The sequence below is a fragment of the Daktulosphaira vitifoliae genome, unplaced genomic scaffold, assembly GCF_025091365.1.
Source record: "Daktulosphaira vitifoliae isolate Bord-2020 unplaced genomic scaffold, ASM2509136v1 Scaffold_5, whole genome shotgun sequence".
NCBI lineage: Eukaryota > Metazoa > Arthropoda > Insecta > Hemiptera > Phylloxeridae > Daktulosphaira > Daktulosphaira vitifoliae.
In genome coordinates, this window is record NW_026099576.1 from 25,430,464 (window position 1) to 25,457,337 (window position 26,874).

Sequence of the window (26,874 nt, forward strand, 5' to 3'; positions counted from 1 at the left end):
AACTTTAAATTTAACACGTGATGTTCAATGAATAAATACACTTTTTTTCAACTTGTATACAATATATATATAAAGTAATTTGAATGTTATTAGGTTTAACGAGTGTCAAAATGTACGAGAAAAATATTATAAAACATAAGTATAAACATAAAGAAATATTTCTTCCAATAAATAATTATGAAACAAAACTTCTTTAATATTAAATATAGACGAGTAAGGTAAAGTTGTATGAATTTAATTGTAATATTTGTTTTTATTATGATTGTAACATTCGAAAAAAAATGACATCGTAATAGAGTTATTCAAATAAATGAAATATGATTTTTTAAATAATGATTGCTCTACCAATAAGGGAAGGGTTATACAATAGTCGTCTGTTAATAACGTAATGCATTATGTAAAGATATAACAAATTGAAAAACTCTGAGGTCGTACACTTGCGTAATAATATATGGTAGGTCGTTAAACGGGATCCTCACGATTGGGTTCATAAACATGGCGTTTGTATACAAGACACCCCCCTAAGATAACTAACGATATTATTCTCACTGTTAGAAAGGTTCACCGAGAAAATACTCACATAAAATTATTTTGATACAGTGATTTTATGTGAGTATTTAAATTATTGTACTACGCATACGTATATTTCAATACTGAAATCAATTGACAATTTTCATTATACTCGTTCAATTATTTTAACTGATTTAATAAGATCAAACTTTTTAATATTTTCTTCAAATAAACATGCACCACATAGGTGCAAATATAATAGAAGAGACTTGAAGAGACCCTCAAATTTTAATATTAACATTTCCAAATTTTAAAAAAAAACAGCATCTATATAAAAAGAAATTATAGAGGGGGAAGAAATTGGATTTAATAAATAGGCCCCTAAATATTTTTTGTTAAATTTACGCCTAAGATGTTCAAATCAAATTTTAAAAATTATTTCGTTTTAGATGTAACACTTCCATTGCCAAACAATACAACAAACATGTTATATTTTTAAGATTAAGGTAACGGACTAACATTACAATTGTGTAATAGAAAATATGATCTAAACATTAAAAATTGTTACAACAGTTCTAAAATAATATTATTTTACTCAATGTAATGAAAAAATTCGTGAAAAATGTAATATTTTAAGAATGATAACATTTAATTTAATTTTTTTTTCTCAATTATAATATTTATATGCAAAAGTCGTGAAATGGATTCGTTCAAATCAAAATATGAATTTTTTGCGATTTAAATAAAAACTAAAAGTTATTGGAAATAGCACTTCAATAATAGGAGTTTTATTTATCGCACTTTGGAATATGTTCTTCCATATAAAGTAAAACCTTAGGTTTCGAATATTTCATGAAATTTATTATTATTTATTATTGTATAAAATATTTTAATTGAAAAAAACTAATGATTTTTTTTTTTTGTTAAATTAATAACTGATAGAAATAAAATATGACCTTGTGATATTATACTATTTGTAGGCATAAATTAAACCATATTTATTTCAAAAATAAAAATAATTTATTTTATTTTTAATGTAATATTAATCATAATGTTACGTCTTAATTTAAAAAATAGTTTGGGCGTTGCATTGTTGTATAATTTTGTTATTATCAATTGTGGAATTTCTTTTGAGGCATTGTTGCCCAATTTAAAATTTTGAGAAAGAAAAAGTATAGTTGTATAACTTTTACAGTGATATTTTATATAGGGATATCATTTAACTATATTTTTTATAGTTCAATGTTCTTAATGTACATTTTTATCAGAACTATAACTATTAATAATGTTAATATTAATATATTATAATTTAAGTTTTTAATAAACATTTGTTACTGAGTAAGAACACCCGAGCCAGCAAAGGGTTTAGTTATAATGCTTTAACAAAATGTCAAAACAATTATTTGAATCAAATATTTGACTTTATTTATAAAAGTTGTTTTAAAGTAATAAATTATTATTATTACAATACAGTATGTAAAATTTATAAGTAAATACCTATAATAATGCAAATTGATAAAAAAAATTATAATTATTATGTTATTGTATAAAAAATTTTAAAATAACGTATATTTTGTGTAATTTAAATTATACAAATTATTATTATTATATTATTAATTAATAAATAATGATAATTATTATTATTATTAACATATAAAATGATTTGGGTAAGTCATTAACATCAATTTTTCTTCGTAGTATTAGTATTAGTCTAAACTGAAAAAATTCTTCAGATCAACTACATCCAATAAATTTTTTGTTTAATGAATCTCAGTCTTTTGTTAATTTAACTATTTTTGATAAAGAAAAAATATCAACTTAACAAATATTTTGTTAAATCAACAAAAAAATTGGTAAAACTAATAAAAAATATATTCATTTAACAAAATTGAACTATATGTATTTTAATAACAAATTTGTAGATTTTACATATAAATGTTTTTGATGTATGTACTTAACTCCAAAAAAATTGTATTACTAGTCTAATCTAATTTAAATTAGAAGCATTATTACTATTGTATATAAACGCGTATTTAATCAAAGTATTCGAGGTATTAAAATTATTAAAATTGTCAACTAAAAGGCTGCGGTGGATCTAGAGGATCACAGGAGTCATACGCCATCTGATTGAACTATTATCGCCTAAGACAAATATAAATCGAAAAATATATTTTAAACAATAAAATTGTGCTCCTATTTGAAAATGTCATTTTGAGAATTCATTTTAATATAATGTTTTTTTTTTAATAAACTGAAATTTCTAAAAATTTAAGAGTGCTAAGTATTTTTGTTTTTGCACCTATTCTATGGTTTTTCTGCAATAATATAATTTATTTATTAAAAGTGATAAAAAATTGAATACAATTTTTGAAATACAGTTGATACTTTAAAATTATATTTTCCAAGATAAAATAATTAGTAATAAGTATTTAAACAAACTTCAAAATGAAAATTTAATTATTATGTTGCATTGTAAATATTTTAATTCTGTATGTTATTATTGGGTTTACAAAGACTCCTTAAAAAAATAAAAATGGCAACTAAAAATACAGTTAGTTGTTTTGAATAACAGCTATTAATTTGTTGTATATCGCAACCATTGCACAATAATACAGTGTAATAGTATTTTATAATTACTATTTGTAACTAGAACAAAATGTTTGGTTAATTTCCTTAAAATAATATCAATACCTTCTTTTAGCTTTAATAAAAAACCGAGAAGGTATTTGTTATGTGATTAAATACCTTCCTCATGTCTGTCCATTAAAATTCTCTTCCTATATGACCGATTTTGTTGATTTATGTGTCAAACTAATACAATTGTAATCTAGTTTAACTCATCAATAAGTAATATGAAAAAACCTCAATTTTAGAAAGTTATAAAAATACTCAATCTTAAAAAAGGTTTAAAAAAAAGTTTTTTCTGGCTTTTAAAATAGTTAAAACTATTTTTAAAAAATATTTTATTCAAATAAAATATGTAGGAAACAATAAGTTTGCTTGTGTTATGCTTTTAGTGAAAATTCAATAAAAAATCAAAGTACAGGAAAATTTAAAAAAGACCATTTAACATTTTTTTTTTATCTCAATTTTTAAAAAACTTCTAAAACGACTAAATATTTCAATTTAATATCTTATTTAATCTTTTATAATGTAGTACAATATTATTTTATATAATTTTTTTGAAATCCTGGCTATAACTGCCCACAGGAAGGATTCAAAATTTTGTTTAAAGAAATTAAAGCTTATGTTAATCATAGTACGTACATAAACTTTAATTTAACATATGTTTAAAAGAACGCAGTATTTCCGGAACAATTTCAAAAGTTAAGTTGAAACATTTTTACATTTTATATTTATATTTCAAGTTTTGAACGCCCTCTGTTAAGGGGAAATTGTCCGAAAAAGAAATAAGTCTGATGATATTTATATATATATATATAAAGTATTTAGAAACAATAATCTGTATTGATCCATACATTTTTCAAAAAATTTTAGCAATTTAATGTTGAAAATATAGAATCGAAAATTTCATCACAAAACTGCGGGAGCCATTTTATGTAAAAGATAAGTCATCGGGACAAATTTTCTTTTTTTAACTTATAGTACGTAATATAATCTTTAATTTAGTATATGTTTAAAGGACGCAGTATTTTTCCGGAACATTTTCAAAAGTTAAATTGAAAGAATTGACTTTTATGAAAAATTTGCTATTTTGAAATACCCTCTATGATTAGGTAAATAGTCAGGTTTTTATAAAAATAAAAAAACATTCTTAAGGTATCTATTTGAAAAAAAATTATTTTGATTTATTCATTTTTGAAAAAAGTTATGGCTGTTCTAAAAAAGATAAATAATTAAAATTTACTGATTTTCAAAATTATAACTTTTTTGGAGTTTCCCCCATTTATTTCAACTAGATACGATTTGTGACCTTTTGACGTATCGTAGAAAGAAATCGTCCAGTGAAAGTTGAGGAAAAGTGGTGACAGACAAAAAAAAAAACACACACATTAAACAATTGAGTGAAATTGTAAGATTACAAATTTACAAATCATTGTGAATTTTAACAGATTCGCATCGAAACGTTTTTTATGATTTTATAATCGCTGTCAGATATCATCTATGCTCGAATACGCCATGTCTTTAATATGTTCTGACTCAACTGGGCTGAAATTAAATTTTTTTGAAGAAGGTGATTAATTTTTTAGTTGAGTAAAACAGACACTACTAAATTTAGTTGTAGTTAAGATAATATCTTAAAACGCAGATTAAGATAATAAACTAGATTGCCATTTCTATCACATGTTTTCTATAAATCGAATTATTTTTATTCAGTATTTTAATTTGTTGATATGAATGATAGGAAAAACACTTAATTATTCAGTTCATCTGCTATCAAATTAAAAGTGCAGTTACTAAATACCTTTTAATGTTTTGTTGTTAAATTTCTCTACTATTTAAAGTATTACTTTTATAATACTCGTATGGAGTCAAACTTTTTTAAGGTTTTAATTGAGTATACGCTTCATGCTATTACAATTTCCTGTTAAACTTTTGCAATATTTATAACTATTGTGTTAATAAATGTACTTCTACTACTTATGAAATGTAAAATTTAACGCTTTATCGATACCATCTATATGTATTATGAGTTCAATTAGACCAATGGGTTCTTTTAGCTTCATTATTACGCGCATGGACATAATAAATAACAATCAAAGTTTTACCTAATGAAAAATAAAAATGATAGTAGTTTACGTATTTGAAGTTCACTGACTTCAAATCAATAATTATTAATCCATTCTTGTTTCGATATTAGTCAAATTTTAATGTTATATATCATAATATATATGTAAGGAACAGTAGTAATCAAAATTAATTAATGAATAAGACACTTCCAAATTATATCAAATTTTGGGCTTCTACCTAATCTTAAGCGTTTAAATCATCAAGTAAATGCATAAACATTTTTTATTTATACTATGTGTTCAAAAATTTAAAAGAAAAACACTTGATTTGTATTAGTTCCAATTGTAACTTAATTTTTAATTACATTTTCGTTAAAAATTTTTTTTCTGCAAATACAGCAAATATTTCAATTAAATCCTTTTTAAGGCATTCTAATCAAATTTTACTGTCATCCAACTGCGTATTTTTTTCATGTTATTTAAATAATTTCGTATGAGAAAATATAACCAGCGTGTGTTACGATTACGTGCGGATGAAGTGAAACTTCTTTCGCTATGAAGATATGGCATGAAAATTAGAAGCCATAGAAATGTATTAATTTAAGAAGCCATAGAAATGCTTAAAATATTAGAAGCCACAGAAATGTTTAAAATATAAGAAGCCATAGAAATGTATTAATTTAAGAAGCCACAGAAATGTTTAAAATATAAGAAGCCATAGAAATGTATTAATTTAAGAAGCCACAGAAATGTTTAAAATATAAGAAGCCATAGAAATGTATTAATTTAAGAAGCCACAGAAATGTTTAAAATATAAGAAGCCATAGAAATGTATTAATTTAAGAAGCCACAGAAATGTTTAAAATATAAGAAGCCATAGAAATGTATTAATTTAAGAAGCCACAGAAATGTTTAAAATATAAGAAGCCATAGAAATGTATTAATTTAAGAAGCCACAGAAATGTTTAAAATATAAGAAGCCATAGAAATGTATTAATTTAAGAAGCCACAGAAATGTTTAAAATATAAGAAGCCATAGAAATGTATTAATTTAAGAAGCCACAGAAATGTTTAAAATATAAGAAGCCATAGAAATGTATTAATTTAAGAAGCCACAGAAATGTTTAAAATATAAGAAGCCATAGAAATGTATTAATTTAAGAAGCCACAGAAATGTTTAAAATATAAGAAGCCATAGAAATGTATTAATTTAAGAAGCCACAGAAATGTTTAAAATATAAGAAGCCATAGAAATGTATTAATTTAAGAAGCCACAGAAATGTTTAAAATATAAGAAGCCATAGAAATGTATTAATTTAAGAAGCCACAGAAATGTTTAAAATATAAGAAGCCATAGAAATGTATTAATTTAAGAAGCCACAGAAATGTTTAAAATATAAGAAGCCATAGAAATGTATTAATTTAAGAAGCCACAGAAATGTTTAAAATATAAGAAGCCATAGAAATGTATTAATTTAAGAAGCCACAGAAATGTTTAAAATATAAGAAGCCATAGAAATGTATTAATTTAAGAAGCCACAGAAATGTTTAAAATATAAGAAGCCATAGAAATGCTTAAAATATAAGAAGCCACAGAAATGTATTAATTTAAGAAGCCACAGAAATGCTTAAAATATTAGAAGCCACAGAAATGTTTAAAATATAAGAAGCCATAGAAATGTATTAATTTAAGAAGCCACAAAAATGCTTAAAATATTAGAAGCCATAGAAATGTATTAATTTAAGCATTTCTATGGCGTCTAATTTAGTACACCATATCTTCATAACGAGAAAGGTTTAACTTCATCCGTGCATTGGTTATATTTTCCACAAAAATTACGAAAATGTAACTCAAAATTAAGTTGCAATCGGATCTAATACAAAATAAGTGGTTTCCTTTTAAGTTTATGATTACATTATATAAAGAACAAATTTTCTTGCATTTACTTTATAATTTGAAATCTTACGATTGCGTATAAGCCCAAAATCTAAACGCATGAAATATAAAATTTGGGGGTGTCTTATAATTTTGACCACTATTGTGCAAAGGATCGACATAAAAAATAACTTTATGAGGAAAAAATTTAGCTAAAATAAATCTATAAAACATTTAAATTATATTTCGATTAATTGGTTCATTGGTTCATTAATTCATTGGTTTATGATAATCACTCTGTATACATATTTAAAATATATACATAAGGTAAACTTTTATAAATGAGCAAATATTTTTCGGGAACATTACTGAACATTAGACAGTAATAATTAATTTTAATAAAAAAACTATTTATCATTTATTTTAAACGAGTAATATTTTGTACCTTACCAGGAGTATAGTTATAAAAAAAAAATACAAAAGATTCCAAATAAATAACGATTTTTTTTTCATTGTTTTTTTTTGACCAAGCGATTGTTAACTATTATTACAATTTAGTGCAAGTTGGCGCAAATTATTAATGAAATTTGTAGTTTTTTGAACTAATAATTCATCTTTAAGGGTATAATAAAATCATAAAAAATAAATAGATAATCTAAAGAGAGCTAATCCTAGAGTGTAATAAGATATTTTTTCTGATACTTTATTTAATATTTCTGATTTTAAATCCTTTAAAATTTAGTTTAAGTTTTGAAAAATAATTAATAGTTAAACGAAATTCAAATGTGTTTTTTAAGAAAAATTATAAGTTATATTATAATATGAATTATGATAATTTATTTGTTAAATTATAGTAATTATTACCACTTTGATTAAATTACTTAGAGTCAAACAATATCTTTATTAATAAATGTCATATTAGATAGTAAAATTTTCTGCTTGCACTTTATTTACACAGAATGACAAATAGTAAAACATTTTTTATAAACTTTAACATATTATTAAAATTTATGATTTAAACTAAAATATATAAATAAAAAATGTTTAGATACATTATAAAAAATTGTAAATTCCATTAATAATTGGAAAATCCAGTAAATACAGATGTCAGGATAATAATTCTAAAAGTTATAATGAATTTGTTAAGTGTACTTGAGAATACATTAAGACGAATATTTAAATTATTATATGTATTATTATATATTATAATTATATATATTTAAAAGTACTGAATATCTTCATCATCATTAGGAGGAGGTTGAAACTTTGGTGGCAATGAAATTTTAATTTCATCAGGATTATTTGGATTAAAAATAAAGCCATATTTATTATTTAAATCTACAAATCCTATAATATACTCATTAAAGTAATTAAAAATTTTGTGAATTTTTTCTGGGGCTGACATGTTTGCTTCTAAAGTATTGTTAATATTATTATAAGCAATAAATTGTGTGTTTTCAATTTTTATTCCAGAGTGAATTTCAAAAAAATGATTTAAATCATTGTTAATACATTTTAGCTGCTCACTAGTGCAATTACTAGTCTGTATATATATATTCGTTGCAAGTGTTAGTAAATTTTCAATGACTTTATGAACTAAGTTTATGAGTTTTGTTTTATATTCTATGAGCATTTTAGGATTTAACCATTTAGAAAAATGAAGTAATGAATTTTGCATCATTTTTATACATTCATATGAGTTAGAAATAGTTTCTTTAAATTGATTTTCACAAATTTCATATTCCATTGTTTGACACAAAGACCATAATTCTTTAGTGTAGTGTACAAATGATTTTAAACCTAATCCATAAAAAAAACATAAGAGTAAATGATACTGTCTTACTTTTTCTTGAAAATTTTCTTCTGTTACAAGCTCGCTTACATTTTCTGGAAATAAGTTTAGTTCGTCAATCTTATAAGGCTGACCGTTTTCATAGAAATCAATTAAGTATAGATTATTTAATACATTTTTTAATTCAAAAAACAAATTTTTCCATAAAGGAAATTTTACTAGGCAATTTAATTCGTAAACTCGTTCGTCTCCTTCTATTAGGCTAAAAATGGTATACGATGTTAAGAATAAAATTAAACAATTTCGGAACATGATTTATGTAAAATAACGTTTTCGTTAAATATATAATTATTTAGTTTTTTTATTTAATCCTTGCTTTTGCTCGAATATTAAAATTAATATATATATATATATTAATTTTAAGTTAAGTATAAATTATTTCCACTATAAATAATTGAAATTCAACATCAACTTTAGTATTCATGTATATCAATATAAACTTATAATTACATTTATAAAATATTTCAACATTTTCATTTAATATGATTCAAATTTTATATTTATTCAAGTGATTTGTAGAATCATTTTAATATAATATTGAAGTACATTTTTAAATTATTACAATCTAAATAATTTTATTTTACATTAAATATAAAATAATTTTAAAACAAGGAAATTTTTCAAAAATAGATATTTATATATATACTTTTCTAAATCTGCACTAAAAAATATTGGATAACTTTCTGTCATCACTCATTTACTGTCATATATTATCAAACTTCAAAAATACTGCTATATAGTTTATGACTGTACTGCAATGACGTGTTATCAACGTATCAATTTACTAAAGTTATCAAACTATAATGAGCATTGTATTAAACGTATACCTGATAATATATACACTTGTTCAGCTAGATAAAAAATATTATTTTTATAGTTGTATTAATAGTTTACATTTACTTAAATAATGTTTGATGGTTTATTGTTTACCAAATAGTAAAACATTTTATTTAAGATTTTAATATTTGGTATAATTGTAATATTCTGATTTAGATTTAACATTTTTTAGAAATGCTTTTTTTAAGGATTAACTTTGTATAAGATTTTTAAGGAAAATAAATGATTTTTTTAGTATTTTAGATCAAATGGATTGAATTGTCGGAGACAGATCAAGTTTGGTAATTTTGTTTTTAGCTTCGATGCGAAGCTGAGAAGATATTGGTTTTACTAAGATTTGTTTTTTTTGTGCCTGTTACCACTTTTTCTCAGCTCTCATCGAACGGATTTCTTTCAACGATACATCAAAAGATCACAAATTGTATCTAGTTAAAGATATTACCCTTAAAAATTGAATAAATTTCCCTCGTTCCCTGTAAATGAGGGAAACCTCCAAAAAAATTACAAATTTAAAATTCGCTAATTTTCGAATTTTTTTTTACTAAAAACTCCCGTAACTTTTTCAAAAATGAACATATCAATATAATTATTTTTTTATAGATGCTTGATATCTTTACCTATCATTTGGTATATTTTTTTTCTAAATCTGACTCTTAACCTGCCCACAGGGGGGGATTTAAAATGACAACTTTTTCAACATAACTTTTGAATATGTTCCGGAAGGTCTGACACTTTTATATATATCTTAAATTAAAGCTAATATAATGTACTTTATTATGAAAAACTGGCGAAAACTAGATTTTTCAAAATATTATTTTATTGAATTTATTTTTAAATAATATTTAACATATTTGTTTACAAATTCCTAAAAAAAATGATTTTGGTAAAATAGTTTAATGTTTGAATTTATTAAAAAGTAAAATTCAACAAATTTAAGTATTAAAATTTGATTAGTTCAACTACTATTACATTAAAAATTAATTAACGAATAAAAATGTTAGTGATATTTTACACCATTATATACTAGTGAACGAAATATTATCTCGTACTTTTGTAGTTTATAAAATAACCTAATCTTTAATGACATAGATTTCATTGATTTGACAGTTATTATACGGTCATCGATATTTAAAAGTGGATTTTAACTTATTTATCCACCAGACTTCTCCTAATTTTATAATTTTATTGAAGTTTACATTTGGAACTTAATATAGATAGAAGCTACTCGTACTTGCTCTATTTTTCACAGCACTTTTTTAAACAGAACGGGGCAGCGCGGTATATACACGACGCAGTGAATATAATAATCACTTGCTACTTGGTGGAAGACTATTAAAGTAATTATTAGTAATTAAATAAAGATGGGTACAAAGTAAATTAATTAATAAAAATTGTTATCATGTAGTAGATAATTTTTAAAAACCTTTAAAAGTAAGATATTAAAACTAAAAAAAAAAAAAATTAATTACATAACAATACTCCTTAAACATCTTTAAATGGATGTAATTAAAAAATTTGGGTTCTTTAAATTCAAAAAAATAAATAAATAAATAAATATGTCGCACTTTAAACTACAAAAATGTGAACATACTCTTCAAAGGTAGGGGGGATTAATCTAAAAACTGATATCAAATTTGAGTTCTGTGACTATTAAAACTTAATTATTGATAGTTTTTTGGGTAACATTTGAGTATTATTAGTTTTGGCTAGTTTTTTTTTTATTTTGGAATACTGTGCGCTTTTGGTAGTAATTTAACGAGTAATTTGTGCTGGTAATAGTTGAGTACCTTTAGTTATATTACCCTTTTGGGTTACGTTTGGCAGTTATGATTGTGCTCTGAGAAAAAAGGTTTTTCTTGAGTCAGTAAGGAATCAAGGGATTTGATTTTTCATAAAGCTAAAAGGTAATGTTATTAGTGATACATCAACAATAACTATTACTCTTGTAGATTAACATTGCATTGATTTTTTTTATTTCATTTGTGTGACACACTACGCAATTATAAAAGTTAAATTAGTAGTAATACTAATTTAGTATTAGGTAAAAAATAAAAGCAATTCTATTGTATATTATGTATTTAAACAATCAGTTAATTAAATCGTTATATACATTTTTATGAATATAATCTAAGTGTTTTAAACAGTAGCATAATTTTGAAATAAATAATAACCATATACCAATTATAAATTAATGATAGAAACATATAACTATTTTTTTAAACTAATTTAGATGAAATAAAACTAGACAAATTTAAACTTTGAATTTGATAACTGTATCAAATTAACGTTAACTACTTATGGTAATCATCATTTATATCTTGTCTAAAATCTAATTATAAATCAAATAAAACTTCAAAAATAACAAATATATAAGAAAAAATTAATCGAAACCTTTTTTTTAAATTTCACGAATAACATTATGATTTTCTTAGCATATTTAACATATTTACAATGTATAATATATGTTGTACAAATAGTCACGTTTTCAAATTTAACAAACTATCTTTGTATTGTTCTTATAAAATAATTTCATGAAAAAAATTGTTGGCAGTATATTGAAAATACCTATTGCTAATGCTTTTCATTAATTTGTAGTTATTGTTCATTAATCAAACTTATTGTTATTGTAACCAATGATGTTATTTAAAAAACATATCATAGTAAAAAATACAACATTTTATTAGTAATACATGCAAAATAATAGATATTCTGTGATGATGAATCAAATTATATTTTACTTATTTATTTGATAATTTCATTTTAAAACTATAATTTAAATATTTTTATGATAACAGAAGTATTTTTTTTAAACATTTTTCCGAGAGTCCTGAAAAAAATATCTATTTAAATAACATAAATATGAAAAGGGAGGAAAAGTTGACACCCATAAACTTTAAATAAATATTACAAAAATATATTAATTTTAATTGTAGGTAAAAATATAGATATGGATTTAAAAAATGGTATATTTTAAGTGATAAGTTCAAGAAATCTTAATTTATCACAGTTAAAGTACTGTTATAAATATTACTTTACAATATGAAACTAAGTTTGAATATATAAAAGACAATTAATTAACTATGCCTCATGCAACATCTGAAATGTCTAGATCTGTTTTAAATTAAAAAAAAATCTTGTTCTATTAACCCTTCTTATCCCTGAAATCAGTATCAACTTGAATTTTTTTAATGGAAACATACAAATTCAACTAGTTATAAAATTGGAATATGATTTAAGAAAATGACTGATTGTTAACAACTTTTGAAACATTATTTTAGAAGATATTAAAATTTTTATGTCTAGGTAGAGGAGTAGTGTAAATACCTAATAATAAAAATAATCAGGCCTGCAACATAGGTTAGTATTTTTTAAAATACTGGTTCACAAGTTGTTATCAATTAATTACTTTTTAAATTAAGATGATTTTCTATGTCGTGTAATGGATAAATATATAATCTTCTATTTAAAAAACTTTAATAGATATCTGTTAAAAAGAAAATTATTATTTTTTTAACTATTAGTATGAAGATTTTGAAAAGGAAAAAGAATGATATATCATTTTATATTTTTGAAGACATTGTATGAGGTATAGTTAACCAACCTGTGTTTTAATAGCATAATCAGTAAATTTAATATTTATTACTTATAAAATGGCTAATTACAATTATTTCTGTACGGGTATATATTCGATGTTTATAAGTTGACTTATATCCTCTAGTTTAGTTATTACAGTATTATCAGTTTTGTTTTCAATTATATCACGAACATTTATTATTTTTTCGTGAAATTCAGGGAATCCTATTATTATATTGAGCATTATTTTTTGATTATTTTCATACGTTTTTGATGATTGTCTGTTAAAATATTTAAATTTATTAGATTCTGCAACCGTATTTTCAAATTTATTAGCGATTTCATGTTGTATTGATCGAAGTTTTGACATTACGTCATCAATTGAATGAAGATTTGCTAAATCAAATATATAATTATTTAGTTCTAGAGATGAACTATTTTGTATTTCTCGCAAACAATTTTTCATTTGAGTGAAAGCATTTACAATTGTGCGTAAATGTTTCTCCGTATTTTTATCAAATTCTATTGCTTTATAGCCATATATGCATAACATGAAAATATACTTATATGTACGATTTTTAATGACGTACATTGCTACATTATAAACATTATCTACTATTTTTTCATTATTGTTTTGTGTAATTGAGTAAAGATATAAAGATTTTAATGGAACTAAACTTGTATATTTATTCCTAATAAGTTCTTTTCCAGCGTAATTCCATATTGAACTTTTGACCAACAAATTCAATTTGTCGTAAGTCACTCCGAAAATGTGTTCAATAACCAAAACTATCATTAAAGTGTATACTATCTTCATAATTATGATATTTAAGGTCAGAGAATGAGAATTTATTTTCATTAAAATAATTTTTATGAATAGTTTATACGATTTAAACAACTCAAATCGATTTGTAAATACGTGTATTCTGTAACATAAGGTTAATTAATGTATAAATTTGGCAACATTGTCTTAAAAAATTTATCATAAGCATTGTCTGTTAAATAAAAAAAGATGCATGAAATGTAAATATAAATGTTTGTTATTATGAACGGTAAATTTTGTTGTGGATGAACGGATAAAATCACAATGGAATTTAGAAAATCATTAAAATTTACTGAAAATTTGGCGGAAAATTCTTCAAAAAAAAAAGTGCAAATTTATTTTACTGCTACAGTTGGATAAATCTGAGAGGAGTGATGATGTTGTGTCTAGTCAACACGGTAAACTATTGACAGATACGATGTGTGATTTGCTGGCCGTCAAATTGCGGAAAAACGAACTTGATCATTACTCTACTGACCGATATTAATGGGCTTCGATTACATTTACTCGAAATGGTCGTATCAGTGAAAGTAACAACTACTAATGGAAGTTTTACACGGTGTCTAAGGAGTGCAGTTGTTTACCCATGAAAACGGGAACGGTGGACAACATCCTATCCAACAATGTTGTCATGGAAAAAACAAAATTAATGTGTAATTATTTCACGCGGGGACGTCGACACCGGTTTTTCCTCTCGCAAAAATACCGTCGCGAATACAATAATAAATGTTGCGTGACTGCACAAATGTGTTGGTGTTGTCCCGTCAGGATTGAGTTGACCTACGACATGTGTACAATGAATACGTGTGTTGTTCAATAGTTTATAGCAGTAGACTCTAACAGCAGTATGGCTAGTTCATTCAATAACACTAATGCTTAAGTAATAAGTGCCATAGTTCGCCAGTATCGTTTGGTATAAACGTTCTTGTATATCAGATATTAAATTATATTTTATTAAATATATTAATTAAAATTTTGTCAATATCAGTATACCAGAAAACCAAAGACGATATTTAAATTATTTCTTTTAATAAATTAAAAAAATATGTAATTTATACAGTCCTCAAGAATAAAAATGATTTAAAAAATCTAGCACAGTGGGGTCGTGGCACAGTGGGGACGTGGCATCCAGTATAGATTTAATCTGACAGTGATTAAAATCACTATCATAAAAAACGATTCGATGCGAATCTATAGATAGTGTTTAATTTTAAAAAAATAATGGATTATTCAAAAAACATGATCTCCTATTTCATTTTTTATATTCTGATTACAAGTTTTATGATTTATAAGTATCATATATGAATAAATAAATATATATATATATATTAATAATATATAAATATAAATAGTACTTATCTTAAAAAAAATATAATGATCCGTACATTTTTCAAAAAGTTATAGCATTATAATTTCAAAAATATAAAAGAGAATTTTTTTCCAAAATAAAGTATAATTAAATAAGCTTTAATTTAAAATATATATATATATATAAGTGTCAGTATTTCCGGAACATTTTCAAAAATTAAGTTGAAAAAGTTCCACTTTCTATATGCAATTTTAAGTTTTGAACCCCTCTGTATTAAAGAAAATGGTCTGATTTAAAAAAAAAGTATGTCGAACGAAAGAAATATATAAATATTATTTCTCATAAAAAAATTGTTTTGGTCCATACATTTATCAAAAAGTTATAGCATTTTAAAGTTACAAATGTAAAATATAAAATCGAGAATTATAACACAAAAATAATTTGCGGTAGCCATTTTCACCGTGAAGACAAAATAAAGTCCAACATTTTTTTTTTCCATAATAAAGTANGACAAAATAAAGTCCAACATTTTTTTTTTCCATAATAAAGTATATTACACAAGCTTTAATTTAAGGTATATATAAAAGTGTCAGTATTTCCAAAATACTTTAAAAAGTTAAGTTGAAAAAGTTAACTTTTTTGAAAAAGTTGTCATTTTGAATCCTCACCTGTGGGCAGTTAAAGGGTCAGATTTATAAAAAAAATATATCAAATGATAGGTAAAGACATTATGCATCTAAAAAAAAAAATTAAATTGATTTGTTCATTTTTGAAAAAGTTATGGCAGTTTTAAGTAAAAAAAACTCAGCACAGGGGGGTCGCGGCACAGTGGTGACGTGACATAGTTGGATCAAGTATAATGATATCTGACAGTGATTAAAATCACTATAAAAAAAAAACGCTTCAATGCAAATCTTTAGATAGTGTTTAATTTTAAAAAATTGGTGTATTATTCCAAAAGATACATAATCTGTTAGTTCCTTATTAAAATTCTCATTAAGATAAAGTATGTCGAATGAAGAAAAGATTATTAAAAAATATTATTTCTCATGAAAAAATTGTATTGATCCATTCATTTTTTAAAAAGTTATAGCCTTTTAAAGTGAAAAATGTAAAATATAAAATCGAGAAATTTCACACAAAAATACCATTCAGTAGCCGTTTTCACCATGAAGACAAGTCCAAAGGTCAAATTAAAGTATATTACATTAGCTTTAATTTAAGATATACAGGGTGTTCAGTAAGTCAGGAAACGGGTATCTATTGTTCTCATTGTTACAAACAATGAGAACAATGGAAACCCGTTTCCTGACTTACTGAACACCTGTATATAAAAGTGTCAGACCTTCCGGAACATTTTCAAAAGTTAAGTTGAAAAAGTTAATTTTTTGTGAAAAAGTTGTCATATTAAATCCCCCCTGTGGGCAGATAAAGGGTCATATTTATAAAAAAAAATACATCAAATAATAGGCAAAAACATCATGCATCTATAAAAAAAAAATCATATTGATTTGATCATTTTTGAAAAAGTAATGGCAGTTGTAAGAAAAAAAATTGAAAAAATTTCGAAAATTAGCGATTTTTAAATTTGTAATTTTTTTGGAGGTTTCCCCTATTTACGGGGAACGAGGGAAATTTTTTCAATTTTTGAGGGTAATGTCTTCGACTAGATACGATTTGTGATCTTTTGACGTATCGTTGAAAGAAATCGGTTTGGTGAGTGCTGAGAAAAAGTTGTAACAGACACCAAAAAAAAAACATTATAGTAAAATTAATACCTACTCAGCTTCGCATCAAAGTTAAAATTACTATCAAAACTCATAAATTTGTAAAAATAATGTTGATTAATAATCATTTAATTGGCTAAAGTATTTCAATAAAAAAATTAAATGAAAAAAATTGTTTTATGTGTTATATTGATTAATAACTAATTTATAATAAAATTGTATTTTAGTTATTTATAATACTATCAATAATGTCTTTTATATAAATATATATTTACATGTATATTTAACTTTTCATAGAGTGCATCTTCGGAGCCATAATTACAGGTACGAGGTTGTAGCTATACTGCCAACTTGTTTTGTTTCCTATTCTCTAATGTAATTTTTGATGTTGTTTTTTTTGTCGTTTTTATTATTTTTGTTTTTCATTGAATGTAAGAAATTAATAGAAAATATTTTATTTCAATAACCGAGTACAGAAAAGAATAAAGTACATTTTATAAGAAAATGTGTTAATTATGTAATTGTCATAATTTTCTCTTAAATTTCATAGTGTAAAAATTCGAAAAGTAAAAACTAAATATTTTATTCATTAAAAATTAATAATATAGGAGATAATAGTAAAAACTATTTCAAAATGCTTTTTTGCAACGAAAAAAAATGTATTTAACTTTTATTTGCACTCATCGATATATACATTATCTAGCTTTACTAACTTGATTTTTAACATTTCTGATCACTTTACTATTGTACTTTTTCATGAAAATACGGCTGTCGGTATGTGAAGAGCTTTTTTTACATTTAAAAGTATTTTTGGGCATAACTGCTAATAGTATGTAGTAATAATTTTAACATCATTCTACATGAGATAAAAATCATAAAACTGTTGATTTTTTTGTCAATGTTTAAAAAAAGATAAGGAAAAAGTGCATAAAAATCAATTCGCCTGATGGGATGATTTGTACTCTGTACCTTAGTTAAATAGTCTCACTCGTTACCATCTGGCAATCGACTACTGTATTTGCAAGACGACAAAAAGGACAATTTTAGCAAGTTCAAATTTACAAAATCGTTTTCTCGACCTGGAGAACATTAAAAATAATTTAAATTGTATATATAATGTAGATTAGCTTTATATAACTTTTATAAAAATCAGTGTTCTTATGACTTATAGTAAAATAACCCAACCTCCAAAACAATATTTTAAAATAAAAAAATCAATTAGTTGAACATTTTTTAAAAAGTAATTACAGTGTTCAATTGATATTATAAAAAAAAAATAAACAAAAGAAAAGTTTATTGATATAATTATAGGCCTTTATACATAATTATAAAAAACGTATAAAATTAAAAAAAATATCCTTAATTTTTTTTTTTAATTTTGTAGACGTTTAAAGTAAAAATAAAAATCAGTTTTGCAGGAACAAATATTAGGGATTGGTCCCTAACCATCCTTACATAGCAGATCAATGAAGTTTACATTATTTTATCTAAATAGGTTTTTATATAATAATTTACTAAATTTTTCTGAAATTTACGATATTTTTAAGAAAAATCGTACTTTTTGCTTTAACTTTAGTGATAAATTTTTATTTTTTGAAAATAAAGTGTATTACATAAGCTTTAATTTATGTAAAGATGTCAGTATTTCCGAAACATTTCCATAAGTTATTTTGAAAAAGTGAACTTTTCGAACAAAAGTTGCTATTTTAAAATCCATCCTGTGGGCAAATAGTATGTCTTATTTGTCACGACTATCGTCGTGGAACGCAAATTAAATGACACAAGTTTTAGTTCTACTATAAAATGGCGTGAAGCCGTATATTGTTTCTTCTAAATATAGTCACAAAAATAAGAACACAATAAAATATACACTGTACTCAATACTTAATCACAAAACCGACAGTAAAATCGTATGTGCAACGAGTTGACAGGTGTAACTTTGATAGATCCGTATCGTACGGGGTCACGGAGATTACTTAACGTATATTTGCGGCGGGTCGTTGATGAACGTGCGGCACTTGCTGGACTTTGTACCGTGACGTATCGCACGCGGTGTTAGTCAGTCAAACTACCATATGCACGTAGTTGGGCGGCGGCTGATAAAGGTGTCACGGGTCGCGGGGCTCCGTGTCATATTTCAAAAAAGAAATATAGCTAATAAAAGATAAATACTTACCAATAAAACTATCAGTTATTCTACCAATACGCATTTCAATAAATTCATAAAATTTTTATTGATTGTATTTATTTGTATTTATTTCTAAATTTTCTATTAATATATTAATTTGATAATAGAAAAGATATGTAATTTGTATTTGTGTTATTATATTTATAACGTTAAGTATTTATACTAAATTTATGGCTAAGTCATTCTTAAATTATTATTAAGTTCAGAGTTGGAGTTTTTAATTATTTATATTAATTAAAATTTTGTCAATATCAGTATACCAGAAAACCAATATTTTTTAAAATTTAATTGAAAAAGCTTAACATGTATGCGACATTGCTTTTTTGAATCCCACCTGTGGGCAGGTTTAGAGTCATATTTTCAAAACAATTGATATCAAATGAAAGGGAAACATCTAAGATTTCAATATAAAAAAAATTATTTTAGTTTGTTCATTTTTCAAAAAGTCATAGCAGTTTTCAGTATTAAAATATTTCTTGTTAAACAATGATTTTTACATAAAAATTACAGTTTTGTTAAATTCAACGGCCATTTTCCCATAGAAGATAAGTCGTCGGGACAAAAATTTTTTTTTAATTTTTAGTATGTAACATAAGCTTTAATTTGACATATGTTTAAAGAACGTAGAGTATTTCCGGAACATTTACAAAATTTAAGTTGAAAAAGGTAGTTTTTGTAATAAGTTGCTATTTTAAATCCCCCACAGTGAGCAGGTTAAGTATTAGATCTTCAAAAAAAATATATAAAATAAAAGGAAAATATCTAAGGTTTCAATATAAAAAAAATTATGAAATTTACCGATTTTAAAAATTGTAATTTTTTTGGAGACTTCCCCCATTTACAAGCACATATTATTCATCATACATATGACTATTTATAAAAATTTAAATGGGGTCAATTTTTCAAAAATTTTTAGTGTTAAATTAATAATTAATTTAACACTAAAAATTTTTGAAAAAATTANATATTATTCATCATACATATGACTATTTATAAAAATTTAAATGGGGTCAATTTTTCAAAAATTTTTAATATAGGAAATTATTTTAGAGTATAAGTCATTAATTGTTTAAAATTTTTAAATTATTGATGACATATGTTATTTTAAATTAAAATACAATGTTTAAAAAGTGGATTATAAAAATTCATTTATTCTAAATTTCATTTTTAACTTTCATGCGATGATGAGAAGGTACTAATTTTACCATGATGTGTTTTTTTTTGTGTCTGTTACCATTTTTTCTCAGATCTTACTGGACCGATCTTGATGAACAATATGTCAAAAGATCACAAATCGTATTTTGTTAAAGACATTTTCCTTAAAAATTAAAAAATTTCCCTCGTTCCCCGTAAATGGAGGAAATTTCCAAAAAAAATACAATTTTTAAAATCGGTAAATTTCGTCATTTTTTTCACTTTTTTTTCTTACAACTACCATAATTTCTTTAAAAATTAACAAATCAACTTAATTTTTGAAAATGTTCCGGAAATACTGCATCCTTTAACCATATATCAAATTAAAGCTTATTTCATGTACTACAAAATGATACACGGGTGTCGTAGTTCAAAAAATTATTTTTTTATGTTAAAATTTTAGATTTTCGATTTTAAAATTTCAATTTTAAATTGCTATAACTTTTCGAAAAATGTATGTATCATACAATTTTTTTTTTCTAAATATCTTATAAGTACATCTTTCATTTGACATACTTTTTATTAAAATTGGACAATTTCCCCTTATATAGGGGTCGTTTAAAACTTGAAACATTGTATAAAAAATAGAACTTTTTCAATTTAACTTTTGAAAATGTTCCGGAAATATTCACTGTTTTATTTAATCTTAAATTAAATCTTATATTATATACTTTACTATGACAAAAAAAATTAAAAATATAGATTTTCTTCTTGGTAAAAATGCCTTCCGTATTAAAAAATATGCTATTTTTGTGTTAAAATTCCAAGTATTTTATTTTAAAAAATTTTACAAGGGGAATACACTGACTTTCATGAATATTTTATAATTTAATTGTCATAAAATAAAGTTCATTAAACATAAGAATTTAAATTTTTTTACTTTTTAAAGTCGAAAAAGTAATTTTTAAACTTGAATTAGCTTAAATTGCTAATTTTATCATGCAACGAAAGCGACGAACAGTTGCCGAATCGGTAACACTTGTGTCTTTCACGCTTAGAGTACGAGGTTGATTAACTGCCTGTGGCAATAAATATTTTGCCTTTTTTTTTGAGTTAGAAAAAAATGTTCAAATCATTTGATTATTATCTCATTTATATTCAATAACTTGAATAAATATCTAGGATGCCATTACTATAGTCTCGTCTCGTGAGAAAAATTTCTTATTCGTGTTAATATTATTTTACTATGTGGTTTTTTTTTTATTTTCCTCACTTAACATTCACTTCACCTACTTTTTTCAATGATACGTCAAATACTTATAATTCGTATTTAGTTGAAGATATTACACTCAAAAATTAAAAAAAATTCCTTAATCAAATAAAAAGTTGCTAAACCAGCTTTATCCATAAAAACTATTAAAATCATTCATTTCTAATAATTTTAAAGTATTTATTGTCAAATTATATTTGATATGATAAAAGTATTCAATTACAAAAGTAAATAATTTTATTTTGTAATTAATTATTTTTTCAACTCTATTTGTGTGTGCTACTACTAGGCTATAATATTCCAAATTTGTTTGTTACATGTTTCTATATAAATCATAAATCTAAAAAAAAATTATTTTTAGATTCACATGAATATAGCAATGGATGAAATGAAAAATGGACTGTAAATAATAATTATAAAATTTCCTGAATGGATATTAATCTTAACAATACCATTTTTTTCTATTTAATGATTACAATTTTAAACTTGCAAGTTGAGCTAAAAGTTATAATAATAAATTATTTTTTTTTATTAAAACTTTCACTAAAAGGACAAAAAAAAACATATTAACATATTAAAACTCAAAATCAATAATAATTTGAAAATAATTAATTACAAAAATTATATAATATGTAATTAAAAATATTTATATTATATTTTTGAATCAAAGAATTATTAATCTGTATATAATTACAAAAGCAATACCATCTTCTATGATGGTATTGCTTTTGTAATTATCTACCAATTTCTTAGAATTAAACATTATCTACAGATTTGCATCGAATCGTATTTTATGATAGTGATTTTAATCACTGTCAGATTAAATTTATACTGGACCCAACTATGCCACCTCCCCACTGTGCTAGGTTTTTTTTATATTAAAAATTAATAAAAGTTATATAATAAGAACATTAAATTTCCTAGTTTTTTGAAGTGTAAGTATAGGAATTTATGTGTAGAATGCTATAAATTCCAATAAAACATAAATAAATTAAAACTAAATTGTATTATTTTTTTACTTAAATTATATTCTAATAAAATTATAAACATGATTTTAGAAATGAATTTATCTACATCGAAAAATTTAAAAACTGTACATTTAAACTAATGTTGTAGATGTTACTTTAAAAAAAATATTTCATTTTGAATTTCTGCTGTAACAGCTGTGTAAATTTCTTAAATTAAAAGAATATTTCTTATTTAATGTTTGAGATTTGGTTTAAAAAATAGTCATTATCTTATAATTTGCTAAAACATTTTTTCATCAAGTATGTGGCAGAATTGTTTAATTTTTTTTATATTGAGTAATATCACTTTTCAACAAACAAAGGGAAATGATTATTTAAATGAAGTCAATAACATGCTTACACATCCTTATTGGAAATATTCTATTGAGAATCTCAAAATGTATTTGGATCAAGATTCACATTCCTTATTATTTTACGAAAAAACTACGGAAACAGTTACTATTGACGCCTCCACTTTTTTTCCAGACTCTACTACTGAATTTGTTACAAAAGATAATTTCCAAGAAAAGATAATCCAGTACCATTTATTATTAAGCTGCTACTATGGATTTGGATTAAAGATCCATTTATACTATTTAACAAAATTATGTAAATTATGTATACAAGTCACTCCTATACATTGCGAAATTCCATTAAGATATCTAATTATAGATTATATTGTGGAACTTATTAAAATGAAAAATTCTTTACTTTATTTTTCTCGATGGTTGGACGATAAACCTAAATTAACGAACTTAGTTCACACAATCATCGATGATCTCATTATAATATCTAAAAATGTAAGTATATTAACAACCGATAATACTATAATTAAACTAAATACATTATATAAAACGATTAATAAATTTTTTGATATGCATATGAACATTAAAATTGATGAAAATAAAGTCAATGCTCGAAATATCATAGAAGGAATTATGCTAAATCAAAATTTTTCATTAAATATAAAAGTTTTTGAAATTTTAAAGTACTTCGGAGAAAATATAAATATGAATATTTATACTAATCGCCAATATGGTTTCATTTATGATAGAGTAACATTTGAGTGTATTGGAGTGACAAAACATGTAGAATTTCCAATTACTCCACCTCCGAAATATAATAAAGATGATGATGATGATGTCTACATAATGAAATTTTAAGTAGGATAATTGAATCTATTATTTCAGAAACCCATTTTGTACACGATTTCCAAATTTAAATAAATTATCAATATTATATTATTTGATTCTTTAAAAAATTATTACTCTCTCATAATTATGATATTAATAATTAAAACTAATGTTTGATAAAATATATATTTTATTTTATATTTCAGCAATCTATAAATTTGACATTGGTGATTTAAGAAAAATAAAATTTATATATTAAATAGCATATTATATTTTTGGTTTTTTATATATATTTAGTGTAAAAATTAGTAAAATAATATTTTTAATTTATTTTTTACTCAACCTGTAATTTTATATGATAGTAATTTTAACCACTGTCAGATATCATCTATACTTGTCCCAACTATTCCACACTGTGCCGCGATCCAAATGTGCTACCGTTTTTTATTAGTCTTACCTGATATATTATTTTATAACCCTCACCTACTTACTAAAATTTCTCCCCCTTTCACTTAGTTTGTTGGAGTCCTGATTTTTTCAAAACTCCTTATATTTTTTGACAATATTTTGAGCCGGTTGTTGACTTGACTATACATCATTAGTCACCTCTTACAACTGGCAGAAGGGCCGTGAAGGTATTGTTATCCCAATTGAGTATATTATTGCTTATCTATATTATTAAATTTTAGAATTTAAAACATTATTACTATATTATAAGGATATTATTTAATAATACCAACGTTTGATAAAACATATATTTTATGAATAAAAAGATGAAAAGAATAATCAAACAAATATTATGTATTTTATTAAGTATTTAGTATTATCTCGTTTACGAACAAAAATCTATGGTATTTAAAAGTTATCTATTATCTATCACTCATCATCATGCTATATATTAGTTATAGGTGCGTACTTTTTCCATTAATATTATTCACGCTTAAATAAGCGATTGTAATTAGACATCAGTACTTTGTACTATGTTACAAAATCGTAAATATTGCAGCTAAGCAAATTTTTAAATAAATGATATTTATAAGAACAAGTAATTAAGTTATAAATGAAAAATTTCCATTAAAATAAACTTGTGTTTCTTTATTAAATTCAGATGTATATATTTACTGTTATAAAAATATAGTAACGTGTAATTTATAATTTTAGCTCTGATGCTAAGCTGAAAAGATATTAATTTTACTATAATGTGTTTTTTTTTATGTCTGTTGCCACTTTTTCTCAGCTCTCACCGGAGCGATACGTCAAAAGATCATGATCGTATCTAGTTGAAGACAATGTCCTTAAAAATTAAAAAAATTTCTTTGTTATGATTTTAAAAATCAGTCAATTTTGATGTTTTTTTCTCTTTTTTTTTTTGAAATTATAAGTTATAGAACTTATTGAAACATGAACGAATTAAAATAATTTTTATTTTATATTGAAACATTTGGTATTTCCCTTCTATTTGATATAAATTTTTTGAAAATCAGACGCCTTATCTGCTTACAGGGAGGATCAAATTAGCAACTTTTGCACAAAGATATAACTTTTTCAACTTTTTTTGAAATGGATTCAGAAATACTGAGTACTTTAAATATATGTTAAATTTAAGTTTATGATATGTACTATAAATTGAAAAAAAAATTTGCCCGATAAGGTATCTTCTACGTTCTTGAAGCAATACCTCACAGTAGTTCCAGGACGTCCAACACTATGTCGACCATGGAAAAATAATAATAATAATAAAAAAAAAAGTATCTTCTACATGCAAAGCTTGCCGTTGTTATAAAAACCAGGGGCGTAATTTCAGTTTTTATTTTGAGTGATTACAAGTAGGCCATATATAAATTACAATCAAGATAAGTAGTAAATATTAACCATTATATTAGAAGTATTATTATAATAATAATACTTCTTCTTTTTTCTCGCTTTAATCCCAACTAATTGGGATCGGTTACCCTTATCTTAAACTTCCACTTGACACAATCACCTACGCTCACATATAGCATCCAATTACATCCTTCCATCTTTTTCTTGGTCTTCTTCTACCTCTTCTTCCTTTTACATTCATTTCTATAACTGTTCTTGCAGTTTCCGATTCCTCTCTTCTCATAACATGATCAAACCATCTATGTTTATTTTCTTCAATCTTATCCACGATTGACGCTACACCTGTACTTCCTCTTATATGTTCGTTTGTTATTATATCTTCTCTTGTCACTCCACTCATCCATTTAAGCAGTCTCATCTTTGTAACACTCATTATCTGCTCCCCTTTTTTTTTCAATCACGCTCTTATGGCACGTATAAAAATTAATGAGTTTGTTGGACTTATTTTTTTATATTTGAATAATATAGGGGTGTAACTTTTAATTTTCAAAAAAAAATCTTTTTCTATAACGTAGGATTACGGCTAGCACAATGTTTATCCAAATAACTATTAACTATCGACATTAAATCTGCCATGTTTTTAGAATGGACTGAATATTTTAAACCTAGCAGATATTTAAGCAATAATTTCCAAATTTCTTCAATAACAGAACTTTTTAGTAACTAAAATAAAAAATATAAAAAATAATTATTTTCAATAGTTTGAAATGAGTTTTAAAAAATCAAATGAAAATGCGCGAACGACTCCTATACTATAATAAAAACTAAATGTTAGTACAAACCATAAGTAATGATCTTCAATATATTCTCTTGTAATGGTACTATATTGAACATTAATGTATCTTGTTGCTAATTATGATTAGGACTAATGTTTCTAGATCTTGGTGATATGCATATTGATTTTTAGCTAAAGTACAACATTATTCATATTATTATGCAGAGTGACAACACATTCAATGCTTTCTCCTTTAAGGGATTTCTAAATTTAATATCAAATGCATCAAATTATTTTGACCATATAAAAATTATGATGTATTAAATTTATGATTACAATTTTTAA

General features: G+C 23.9%; 2 protein-coding genes across 4 annotated transcripts; one reads left to right on the forward strand and one right to left on the reverse strand.

Moving 5' to 3' along the window:
- Positions 1 to 12,602: 12,602 nt before the first annotated feature.
- On the reverse strand, positions 12,603 to 17,727 carry LOC126907720 (uncharacterized). Of its 2 annotated transcripts, none has more exons than XM_050689224.1 (2): positions 17,487 to 17,727; positions 12,603 to 14,265 (listed from the first exon to the last, which is right to left on the reverse strand). In XM_050689224.1, exon 2 carries the CDS (start codon positions 14,196 to 14,198, stop codon positions 13,431 to 13,433), a length of 768 nt encoding a protein of 255 aa, XP_050545181.1. In that variant the 5' UTR covers positions 14,199 to 14,265; positions 17,487 to 17,727; the 3' UTR covers positions 12,603 to 13,430. The 2 variants fall into 2 exon arrangements, with proteins under 2 accessions (XP_050545181.1, XP_050545180.1); XM_050689223.1 differs by having other exon boundaries at positions 17,474 to 17,727.
- A 5,282-nt stretch (positions 17,728 to 23,009) lies between these two features.
- On the forward strand, positions 23,010 to 24,195 carry LOC126907721 (uncharacterized). Of its 2 annotated transcripts, none has more exons than XR_007704598.1 (2): positions 23,010 to 23,597; positions 23,707 to 24,195. XR_007704598.1 is itself a non-coding variant. In XM_050689225.1 (2 exons), the coding sequence occupies exons 1-2, from the start codon at positions 23,061 to 23,063 to the stop codon at positions 24,164 to 24,166; spliced, it is 567 nt and encodes a 188-aa protein (XP_050545182.1). In that variant the 5' UTR covers positions 23,011 to 23,060; the 3' UTR covers positions 24,167 to 24,195. The 2 variants fall into 2 exon arrangements, 1 of the variants encoding a protein (XP_050545182.1); XM_050689225.1 differs by having other exon boundaries at positions 23,011 to 23,597; positions 24,137 to 24,195.
- Positions 24,196 to 26,874: the final 2,679 nt, after the last annotated feature.

Excerpts from the sequence above, each read along its gene's own strand:
- LOC126907721 (XM_050689225.1), top strand. The coding sequence starts at position 23,061 with ATGTGGCAGAATTGTTTAATTTTTTTTATATTGAGTAATATCACTTTT. Across the intron at positions 23,598-24,136 it reads TCATTATAATATCTAAAAAT|CAATCTATAAATTTGACATT; the intron begins GTAAGTATATTA and ends TTTATATTTCAG.
- LOC126907720 (XM_050689224.1), bottom strand. The coding sequence starts at position 14,198 with ATGAAAATAAATTCTCATTCTCTGACCTTAAATATCATAATTATGAAG.